The sequence below is a fragment of the Amblyraja radiata genome, chromosome 39, assembly GCF_010909765.2.
Source record: "Amblyraja radiata isolate CabotCenter1 chromosome 39, sAmbRad1.1.pri, whole genome shotgun sequence".
Taxonomy (NCBI): domain Eukaryota; kingdom Metazoa; phylum Chordata; class Chondrichthyes; order Rajiformes; family Rajidae; genus Amblyraja; species Amblyraja radiata.
In genome coordinates, this window is record NC_045994.1 from 6,562,057 (window position 1) to 6,574,136 (window position 12,080).

The 12,080-nt window shown below is 50.0% G+C and overlaps 1 protein-coding gene across 4 annotated transcripts in view; it reads left to right on the forward strand.

Annotated features, from left to right (window-relative positions):
- Positions 1-12,080, forward strand: part of adam9 (ADAM metallopeptidase domain 9) — an 85,334-nt gene that overhangs the window by 57,077 nt on the left and 16,177 nt on the right. For all 4 annotated transcript variants that reach the window (XM_033013994.1, XM_033013995.1, XM_033013996.1 and 1 more), the window contains exons 14-16: positions 441-636; positions 2,536-2,641; positions 9,671-9,854. In XM_033013994.1, coding sequence (XP_032869885.1) covers positions 441-636; positions 2,536-2,641; positions 9,671-9,854 — 486 coding nt within the window. The remainder of the gene's footprint in view (positions 1-440; positions 637-2,535; positions 2,642-9,670; positions 9,855-12,080) is intronic.

Here is a 12,080-nt window from a genome sequence, read left to right on the forward strand (position 1 = left end):
ACACCCCAACCCGCCACCACACCTGGCACACCCTCCCACCCACAACACATCCACACCCCTCCCCCACCCCACCCACCCTCCCACCACACCACACCCACCCATCGCCCCCATCCCCCACCGCACCCCCTCCCCACCCACACCACAAACCACCCCACCCACCCTCCCACCACCCCGCACCCCACCAACCCCCCCATCCCAACCTGCATCCCACCCCACCAACCACCCCATCCCCCACCCCCACCCCCACCCCACTCACCCACCCTACCCACGCACACTCCACCACACCCCACCCACCCCCCACCAAACCGCACCCCACCAACCCCTCCCATCCCCCACCCCACCCCACCCCACCCCACCCCCACCCCACCCCACCCCCACCTGCACCCCACTAATCACCACACCCCATCCGCCCCTCCTTCCCCCACCCCACCCCTCCACAGTTCCTGGCTGCTGGAACGGTGTGTCGAGCCACCACGAATGAATGCGATCTCCCCGAGTACTGCAACGGGACGAGCCACAACTGCCAGGCTGACGTGTTCATCCAGAATGGCCACCCCTGCCAACGCAACGTCTCCTACTGCTACAACGGAGCCTGTCAGAGCTACGAGAACCAGTGCATGGCCTTGTTCGGCCGGAGTGAGTATCAACCCCTCACCTTACCCTGAGCTGTTACAAATAACACAGTTAATTCTAGTCACCCAGGAAATACACAATAGACGATAGGTGCAGGAGTAGGCCATTCGGCCCTTTGAGCCAGCACCGCCATTCAATGTGATCATGGCTGATCATCCCCAATCAGTACCCCGTTCCTGCCTTCTCCCCATATCCTATGACTCTGCTATTTTTAAGAGCCCTATCTAGCTCTATCTTGAAAGCATCCAGATAACCTGCCTCCACCGCCCTCTGAGGCAGAGAAATCCACAGACTCACCACTCTCTGTGAGAAAAAGTGTTTCCTCGTCTCCGTACTAAATGGCTTACTCCTTATTCTTAAACTGTGGCCCCTGGTTTCGGACTCACCCAGCATCGGGAACATGTTTCCTGCCTCTAGCGTGTCCAAACCCTTAACAATCTTATATGTTTCAATGAGATCACCTCTCATCCTTCTAAACTCCAGAGTGTACAAGCCCAGCTGCTCCATTCTCTCAGCATATGACAGTCCCGCCATCCTGGGAATTAACCTTGTAAACCTACGCTGCACTCCCTCAATAGCAAGAATGTCCTTCCTCAAATTATGGGTACAGTGAAAAGCTTTTGTTGCGTGCTATCCAGTCAGCGGAAAGACAATACATGATCACTATTGAGCCATTTACTGTGTATAGATACTTGATTGGTGCAAGCAAAGTCCAATCAAAGATAGACTGAGGGTCACCAATAAGGTAAATAGTAGTTCAGCACTGCCCTCTAGGTGTTTAAGAAGGAACTGCAGATGCTGGAAAATTGAAGGTACACGAAAATGCTGGAGAAACTCAGCGGGTGCAGCAGCATCTATGGAGCGAAGGAAATAGGCAACGTTTCAGGCCGAAACCCTTCTTCAGACGTCTGAAGAAGGGTTTCGGTCCGAAACGTTGCCTATTTCCTTCGCTCCATAGATGCTGCTGCACTCGCTGAGCTTCTCCAGCATTTTTGTGTACCTGCCCTCTAGGTGTGCAGGAAGGAACTGCAGATGGAGAAGATGGATAGATGGAATTCTCTGCCTCAGCGGGCGGTGGAGGCAGGTTATCTGGATGCTTTCAAGATAGAGCTAGATAGGGCTCTTAAAAATAGCAGAGTCAGACTACTTTAGGACAATGGGTTACTCAGACTAAAGAAGGTTCTCGACCTGAAACGTCACCATCCCACGTTCTCCAAAGATGCTGCCTGACCCGCTGAGTTACTCCAGCACTTTGTGTCCCTTTGTATTCTAGGACAATGGCTTAAATGAACTCAATTTAAATGACTAACTTAAAGCATTGGCCTAGAATAGGTGAAGATGGACACAAAATGCTGGAGTAACTCAGCTGGACAGGCAGCATCTCTAGATAGATGGAATGGGTGACATTTTGGGTCGAGACCTTTCTTCAGACACAGACCTAGAGCAGGCTGCAGCTTCTACTGTAACCTCAATAAGCAAGTTTCATGGATAGCACCAAATGATTTGTGTTGTGTGTGTGTGTGTGCGCGCGTGTGTGTGTGCGTACGTGTGCGTGTGTGTGTGCGCGTGTGTGTGTCTGTCCATGTGTGAGTGTGTGCGTGCGTGTGTGAAGGGAGTACGGAGGGGAGATGTGAGAAGATAAATATGACTGATAAAAGAGGTGAAGTGCTGGAGTAACTCAGCAAGTCAGTCACAGATCCGTTGAGTTACTCCAGCAGACGGACACACACAAGGAGTAACCCAGCATTTTGTGTCTATCTTTGGTTTAAACAAGCATCTGCAGTTCCTTCACACGAGTTACTCCAGCACTTTTGCATCTTTTCTTGTGTAAACCAGCGCGTGCAGTAGCTGGTGTCTCCGTGGATCTGACGAGCTGTTTCTATTTTATTTCCATCCCTCCAGGTGCAAAAGCTGCTCCGCGCAAGTGTTTCCAGGAAGTGAACTCTAAAGGTGATCGTTTCGGGAACTGTGGTACTCACGGAGCCGCCTACAAGAAGTGTGCCATCAGGTGCCTCCTTAACTCTAGTTGATGAAGATGCTTCTCAGACGGTGCCTCTGGCTCCAGCTTGTTCCACTCCACTCCGGGCCATAGAATGGGGGTTGTTCATAGACACAGAGTGCTGGAGTAACTCAGCGGGACAGGCAGCATCTCTGGAGAGAAGGAATGGGTGACTTTTTGGGTCAAGACCCTTCTTCAGTCTGTCCCACGGAGTTACTCCAGCGTCAAGTTGGGAAAAGGGGAAGTACAACGGGATCTGGGGATCGTTGTACATCAGTCTATGAAAGTAAGCATGCAGGTACAGCAGACAGTGAAGAAAGCGAATGACATGTTGGCCTTTATAAGAAGAGGAATCGAATATAGGAGCAAAGAGGTCCTTCTGCAGTTGTACAGAGCCCTAGTAAGACCACACCTGGAGTATTGTGTGCAGTTTTGGTCCCCTAATTTGAGAAAGGACATTCTTGCTATTGAGGGAGTGCAGCGTAGGTTTACAAGGTTAATTCCCGGGATGGCGGGACTGTCATATGCTGAGAGAATGGAGCAGCTGGGCTTGTACACTCTGGAGTTTAGAAGGATGAGGGGATCTCATTGAAACATATAAGATTGTTAAGGGCATGGACACACTAGAGGCAGGAAACATGGTCCCAATGTTGGGGGAGTCCAGAACCAGGGGCCACAGTGTAAGAATAAGGAGTAAGCCATTTAGAACGGAGACGAGGAAACACCTTTTCTCACAGAGAGTGGTGAGTGTCGAATTCTCTGCCTCAGAGGGCAGTGGAGGCAGGTTCTTTGGATGCTTTCAAGAGAGAGCTTGATAGGGCTCTTAAAAATAGCGGAGTCAGGGGATATGGGGAGAAGGCAGGAACGGGGTACTGATTGGGGATGATCAGCCATGATCACATTGAATGGCTCGAAGGGCCGAATGGCCTACTCCTGCACCTATTGTCTATTGTCATTTGGTGTCTATCCTCGGTGTAAACCAGCATCTGCAGTTGTTTCTTACACATGGTGTGGATAAGAAGGGGTCTGATTGCAATGGCACATGGTCCAAAACAATGGGGAACCAGGCTGTGTCGGGCAGACTTGGTACATGATTAGTTACACGTGCCGCACACGCACACACACGCGCACACACACACACGTACACACACACACGTACACACACACACACACACAGACATGTAGACAAGCATAGACACGTACACACAGACACGCATACACAGACACGTACACACACAGTCACTACATTGATACGCATAGACACATACACACACAGACATGCACACACACATACATACTCACACACAGACATATAGACACGCAAACTCATACACACACAGACATGCACACACACACGTACACACACAGGCATGTCGACACGCACACACACACACACGTAGACACACAGACACGTACACACACAGACACACATAGACACGCATAGCCACACACGCAGACATGCACACACAGACACGCATAGACACGCGCACTCATAGGCACACAGACGCACACACAGACACACACACACAGAGGGACACAGACAGACATACAGACGCAGACATACACAAAGACGCACACACAGACATAGACATACACACACACTGACATGCACAGACACAGACGATCATATACACACACAGGCACCCGTCTCCAATTTTAGGCAAGTCACTTACAAACAAACCTTCCCCCCCCACCACTTTTCTCCTGCTGCTTTCTCGCTTCCCTGTGGCGAACCTAGATTCACACCCATACTCCCCCTACCTCAACCCCCCCCCCCCCCCCCCAGCTGTAAGAGAGGGGGGCAGGACAAAGTATGGCAGGTACTGTAGACACCAGTAAACACCAGTTGACCAGTGTAGCTGGGACACGTTGGTCGGTGTGGGACACGTTGGGCCGAAGGGCCTGTTTCCACACTGTATCACTCGATGACTCCAGGTAATAGGTGGTCACAGGTGAGGGGAGTTGACATTTGACTCTTACACCTGTACCTGAGTCAGTTTCATCACACAGATCCATATCCTGTTGCCAAATATGCTTCACAAATAATTTACAGCGAATGACCCATTTGTTTCCAAATGCGCTTGTGTTACAGTGTTACAGCATGACAATGCTGTTGACTGGATCTAAGGGGCTGGTGCGTGACTCAGACTGTGAACTGTGGCCTATCGCTGAAACAGCTGATGTCACCTCGGCTCTCCACCTCCGCTCCCAAGTTTATCTTTCCTCAACAGGTTTTAGTTTAGTTATAGTTTCAGAGATACAACGTGGAAACAGGCCCTTCGGCCCACCGAGACCGAACCGACACGGTTGTTGGAGCTGAGCAGCTTGCGGCTTTGGGCTTGGCTCTACAGAAATGTTGTCGGTGACTGTGGACCGCAGCGAGTGCGGTCCAGGTGCCGCCGGTCGCCCCCCACTGCTGGAACCCTCCTGGGCCATCACAGTCGGACGGAGTGCGACCTTCATCGTTTGTCTGCCCTTGTTCATGTTCTCTATGAAGACAAATCACAACAAGGGTTTTTTCAAATACGACCTCAGAATAAGTTTTACTTACCTGGAGGTCCCGTTTTAAACTCTGTTGCGGGAGAGCCCGTTCTCCCGCTCGTCGCTGTTGCACTGCGTGAGACCCTATGTCGCGCATGCGTGCTGGCGGGATCTTCACGTAGTCACTCACGTGACTCCGAAGTAAAATTTACACATACACCAAGCCAACTAACCTACAAACCTGCATGTCTTTGGAGTGTGGGAGGAAACTGATGATCTCGGAGAAAACCCAGGCAGGTCACGGGGAGAACGTACAAACTCCGTACAGACAGCCCCCATAGTCGGGATCGAACCCGGGTCCCCGATGCTGCAAGTGCTGCAAGGCAGCAACTCTACCGCTGTGCCACCGTGCCTCCCATTAATATGAACCTGAGGGGAAACCTTTTCACTCAGAGGGTGGTGCTCTTTCCAGTTTCCTCCGGCAGCTCGTTCCATACATCTACCACCCTCTGAGTGGAAAAAGCTGCCCCTCAGATTCCTATTAAGGCTTGCACCTCTCATCTTAAACCTATGTTCCCCAACACTGGGTAAAAGGCACTGTTCATTCGCCCTAAATATTCACCTCATGATTCTCTGCGCGTGTACAAGTTCGTTCCTCAGCCTCCCTCTATCCAAGGAATAAAGTCTTATGAGGTGTAAAGAACTGCAGATGCTGGTTTACACCAAAGATAGACACTAAAAGCTGGAGTAACTCAGCGGGTCAGGCAGAATCTCTGGAGGAAAGGAATAGGTGACGTTTTGGGTCGAGATCTTCTTCAGTCTGAGAGTCAGTGGAGAGGTAACCGAGAGATATGAAAAGGTACGTCGAACATATTAATGAATGATATGCAAAAAGCCAGCGATGATAATCAAGGTAAGGCGGAGCCCACAATGCTCCATTGTTGGCTTTGGGGAAGGTGATAATGAGTTATGCAGACAGGGAAACTGCAGGATGACAGTGAAACTAGTACAAGGACTAGGGTGGGGGAGGGACGGAGAGAGAGGGGGTGCAAGGGCTACTTGATGTTGGAGACGTCAATGTTCATACCGTTGGGGTGTAAGCTGCCCAAGCGAACTATGTGATGCTGTTCCTCCATTTTGCACTGGGCCTCACTCTGAAAGGGCTTTCTCACGGTGCGACCTGACCCAAGACCTAACAAGAGTTTGACATCGTGGGAACCTCCTGCGATAACAGTACGGCATTCGTGGACCACCGAGGACCTCCGTGGCGCTATCGTGTAACTTTGTACGGTCGGGAGAAAATTCAAACATTTTTGAATTTCTCCAAGAGTGACTTGAGCACTTTTTGGTGAGCGTTGCAACATTGTATGAAGCAGATGCCAGTGCGATACCCGTGCGATATCCGTAATGACTCTTGCGGGTACCGTGGGAACTCCTGCGAACGGTAAACCCGGAAGCTTGACAGAGGGGACATAAGGTGAGTAATAGGTATTAAAGGGGGCTTGGGGTGTGGAGGAATGGAAGGGTGGGGGGGGGGGGGGGGGTGGGGCCTGCTCTGGGTGATTACAATGCTCTCTGGGGTGCGGGAAGAAGGGTCTCGAAAAGCAACTCGCCGCTTTGCTCTTAAGACAATTTGCTTGGATTTGAATCTCCCCGCAGTACAAGGAAGTAGAGGCAAGGTTGCGCCGTGTGTTGGAAGGAACTGCAGATGCTGCTTTAACCCGAAGATAGACACAAAAAACTGGAGCACTTCATCGGGTCAAGCAGCATCTCTGGAGAGAATGAATAGGTGACGTTTCGGGTTGGGAGACCCTTCTTCAGACCCGAAACTCTCGAGCCGAAACGTCACCTATTCATTCTCTCCAGAGATGCTGCTTGACCCGATGAAGTGCTCCAGTTTTTTTGTGTCTATCTTCGGGTTAAAGCAGCATCTGCAGTTCCTTCCAACACACGGCGCAACCTTGCCTCTACTTCCTTGTACTGCGGGGAGATTCAAATCCAAGCAAATTGTCTTAAGAGCAAAGCGGCGAGTTGCTTTTCGAGACCCTTCTTCCCGCACCCCAGAGAGCATTGTAATCACCCCGAGCACCCCCCCCCCCCCCCCCCCCCCCCCCCACCCTTCCCTTCCTCCACACCCCAAGCCCCCTTTAATACCTATTACTCACCTTATGTCCCCTCTGTCAAGCTTCCGGGTGTACCGTTCGCAGGAGTTCCCACGGTACCCGCAAGAGTCATTACGGATATCGCACGGGTATCGCACTGGCATCTGCTTCATACAATGTTGCAACGCTCACCAAAAAAGTGCTCAAGTCACTCTTGGAGAAATTCAAAAATGTTTGAATTTTCTCCCGACCTTACAAAGTTACACGATAGCGCCACGGAGGTCCTCGGTGGTCCACGAACGCCGTACTGTTATCGCAGGAGGTTCCCAGATGTTAAACTCTTGTTAAGTCTTGGGTCAGGTCGCACCGTGAGAACGGGCCATGACAGTGGAGGAGGCCCAGGACAGAAAGGTCAAGAGTGTGGGAGTGGGAAGGGGAATGAAAGTGTTTGGCAACCGGGAGATCGCGTAGGTCAAGGCGGACTGAGCAATGGTGTTCTGAGCAAGTCTTATGTGGAGTTTAATTAACCTAAACCCCACTCTGAGAAGAATAAAATTCAGCAGAATCAGCTGGTAGCAAACTTAGGAGATAGAGTAACGACATTCACTCACTGGTGCTCTGGGTTAACCCTCATGTTTTGGCCCATGTCGCTCATGTCTTTCACATTTTAATACAGCTTTATAGACCTTTGGTTTGGTTGCATTTGGAGTGAAGCTTTTTCACCCAGAGAGTTGTGAATCTGTGGAATTCTCTGCCACAGAAGGCAGTGGAGGCCAATTCAAGAGGGAGTACGATATAGCTCTTCGGGCTAACGGAATCAAGGGGTATGGGGAGAAAGCAGGAACGAGATACTAATTGTGGATGATCAGCCATGATCATATTGAATGGTGGGGCTGGCTCGAATGGCCTTCTCCGTGCACCTATGTCTCTATGAGTATTAATTGCAGTTCTGGTCGCCCGATTACAGGAAGAATATGGATGCTTTGGAAAGGGAGTGGAGGAGGTGTAACAGATTGATGCCTGGATTGGAGGATATTGGTTACGGGGAGAGGTTTGACAGACGTGAAATGTTTTCTCTGGAATGCCGGAGGTTGTGGAGAGATTAAATAGAAGTATATAAAATTACGAGAGGCTTAGACTGTTTTCCAGGATGGACAAAATAAATACTAGAGGGAACAGCTATAAGGTGATAGGGGAAAAGTGTAAAGGAGATGTGCGGAGCAAGTTTATTTTTCCAAAGAGGGTGGTGGGTGCCTGGAATGTGAGGCTCTATAAGGCGCTGGTCAGGCCGCATTTGGAATATTGTGAGCAATTTTGGGCACCATGTCTGAGGAAGGATGTGCTGGCTCTGGAGAGGGTCCAGAGGAGGTTTACAAGAATGATTCCAGGAATGAGTGGGTTCAAGTCAAGTCAAGTCAAGAGAGTTTATTGCCATATGTCCAAAATAGGACAATGAAATTCTTGCTTCCTGCAGCACAACAGAATATAGTAAGCATAATAGGTATCAGTCTAAAGAAGGGTATGGGCCCGAAACGTTGCCTATTTCCTTCGGTCCATAGATGCTGCCGCACCCGCTGAGTTTCTCCAGCATTTTTGTCTACATTAGATTTTCCAGCATCTGCAGTTCCTTCTTGAACATAGTAAGCATAAATACAGAACAGTTCAGTGTGTCTAAATAGCAAATACCATATATATACACACATAAATAAACAGATAAAGTGCAATAGGCTGTTCAGAGTTTGTTTGATGCCGAGTTTAATAGCCTGATGGCTGTGGGGAAGAAGCATAGGTTAGCCTATGATGAGCGTTTGTCCGGCACTTGGCCTGTACTCACTGGAGTTTAGAAGGTTGAGGGGTGACCTCATTGAAACATAGAAAATAGTGAAAGGCCTGGATAGAGTGGATGTGGAGAGGATGTTTCCACTAGTGGGAGAGGCTAGGGCTAGAGGTCATAGCCTCAGAATTAAAGGACGTTCTTTTAGGAAGGAGATGAGAAAACATTTCTTTAATCAGAGGGTGTAATTCTTTGCCACAGAAGGCTGTGGAAGCCAAGGCAGTGGATATTTTTAAGGCAGAGATAGATAGATTCTTGATTAGTACGGGCGTCAGAAGTTGTAGGGGAGAAGGCAGGAGAATGGGGTTCGGAGGGAGAGATGGATCGGCCATAATAGAACGGTGGAGTAGCCTTGATGGGCTGAATGGCCTAATTCTACTCCTATCACTTATGATCTTATGACCATATAATGCACTGTCAGGGGGTGCTGGTGGAGGCAGATACGGAAGTGGTGTTTACTTTTGGACAGGCACATGGATATGCAGGGAATGGAGGGCTATGGGTTAAGTGCAGGCGGTGAGAGTTGGTTTTGGCATGATGGCCAGTACAGACATTGTGGGGTGAATGTTCCTGCGCTGTGTTGTGTTGTAACGTCTCCCATCACTGCTGTTGCCTCTCCAGGAACTCCATGTGTGGGAAGCTGCAGTGTGAGAACGTGGACTCTGTGCTGGTCTTCGGCATTCGCCCCTCCGTCATCAACACGCCCATTGACGGCACCATCTGCTGGGGAGTGGACTTCAGGTTGGGCACGGACGTTCCCGACCCGGGCATGGTCAGCCCTGGCACCCGGTGTGACGCGGGCAAGGTACGGTCACAGCCTGGGCAGCATCTCACGTCAATGGTCTTCTCGTATGCCTGCCATTCTGGAAGTTTCGTTTAAGGAACAGGCCCTTCGGTCCACCGGGTCCACGCCGACCAGCGATCCCCTCCCCCCCCCCCCACATTAACACTACCCCGCACACACTAGGGATAAATTTTCACCCTTTATATTACACCAAGTAATCTACAAACCTGTACCTTTTCGGAATGTGAAGATCTCGCAGAAAACCCAGGCGGTCACGGGGAGAAGGTACAAGCTCTGTATGGACAGCACCCGTAGTCAGGATCGAACCCAGGTTTACTGCCGTTGTACGGCAGCAACTCTACCGCTGCGCCACCGTGCCACCCTAAGTTAGGTGAGGGATTGTCTTGGCGCTATGTTGGGTTCCTCTGGAGATGTACAATCTGGTTGCTAGCCAGGTGGCGTAGTGGTAGAGTCGCTGCCTTACAGCACCAGAGACCCGGATTTCATCCTGACCATGGGTGCTGTCTGTACGGAGTTTGCACGTTCTCCCCTGTACGTGACCTGCGTGGGTTTTCTCCCAGATCTCTGGTTTCCTCCCACACTCCAAAGACCCACAGGTTTGTAGGTTTATTGGCTTTCAGTAAAATTGTAAATTATCCATAGTGTGCGTAGGATAGTGTTAAGGGGCTGTCCCACATGGCGACTTTTTTTGGCGACTGTGGCATAGTTGACAGACGTATCATGTCACCGAAAAATACGCGGCGTGATGATGTATGACTCGGCGATGATGCAGCGTGATGATGTATGATGTGGCGTGATGACATATGTGATGACATGACGTGTTGACATATAACGCGCGGTGTTTTTTCAAGTGTCACAACCACTTTTTTGGCGCCGCTGTTTCTTTGAAATGTTCAAAATCTTTCGACGACCCTGATATGACGCAGGCAAAATCACCAAGTAGGACAGGCCCTTTATCTGCGCGGATCGATGGTCGATGCGGATGCGGTGAGCCGAGGTGCCTGTTTCCGTGCTGTATCACTAAGCTAAACTAAACTCAACATGCAAATGGCAGAAAGGGTGAGAGTTAACCTCTTCGCACATGGTCTCTTTGCAATCGCTCTGTCTCAAGAGAACTGCTGAGGTTGTGGTGTTAAACTTAGGTTTATTGGCCCATCGTACACGAGCTACACCCATAAAAGAGGAGCTCGGCAGGAGATTGTCGACGCTGCATCAGATTGTGCTGCAGTAACTACTCTTGTACGTTGAGGGAATGCTGCTGACCAGGTTCAGTGGAATGAACCCAATGCCCCGTGAACCTTCTCCTTGCTGACCCTACATTGTAGCTACTGCACTATCTGCAAGCTGAACCACATCCCACCGAAGATAGATACAAAATGCTGCAATCACTCAGCAGGACAGGCAGCATCTATGGAGAGAAGGAATGGGTGACGTTTCGGGTCGAGACCCTTCTTCGGACTAATGTCTGCACTTTGAAGAAGGGTCTTGACCTGAAACATCACCCATTCTTTCTATCCGGAGATGCTGCCTGATCCGCTGAGTTACTCCAGCATTTTGCGTCGATCTTCGGTGTAAACCAGCACCTGCTGTTCCTTCCTCCACATCCCACCAAGATGGGAAGCGAAGCTCCATCACTCAAAGACCACTTTGAGTCTTATCATGCAGCATTGAAACTGGCCCTTTAGCCTAACTCATTACAATCGCTCCATCTCTACTCCTTCAGCACTAATTATGATTCCCTTATCATGTATCTGTGCACTGTGAATGGCTCGATTGTAATCGTGTGTTGTCTTCCCGCTGACTGGTTAGCACGCAACAAAAAAGCTTTGCACTGTGCCTCTGTACACGTGACAATAAACGTAACGGAACTGAAACGGAACTAAACTTGTCCATGCTGACCAAGGTGCCCCACCTACACTAGACCCACCTGCCCACGTTTGGCCAAGATCCCTATCAATCTTTCCTATCATGTGCCCATCCGAATGCCGTTTAAATGTTGTTACAGTACCTTCCTCAACTACCTCCTGCGGCAGTTCAATCCATATGCCCACCACCCTCAATGTGGAACAAGATGTTGGATCGGTTCCTATTAAATCTTGCTTCTCTCATCTTAAACCTATGTCCTCTGGTTCTTGATTTTGAAGTGCATTTTCTTCACTGCACTTTGTACTTCTAGATTACAATATCGGGCATGGTGATTTACGTCCTTTCTGTGCCTTCAAGTCT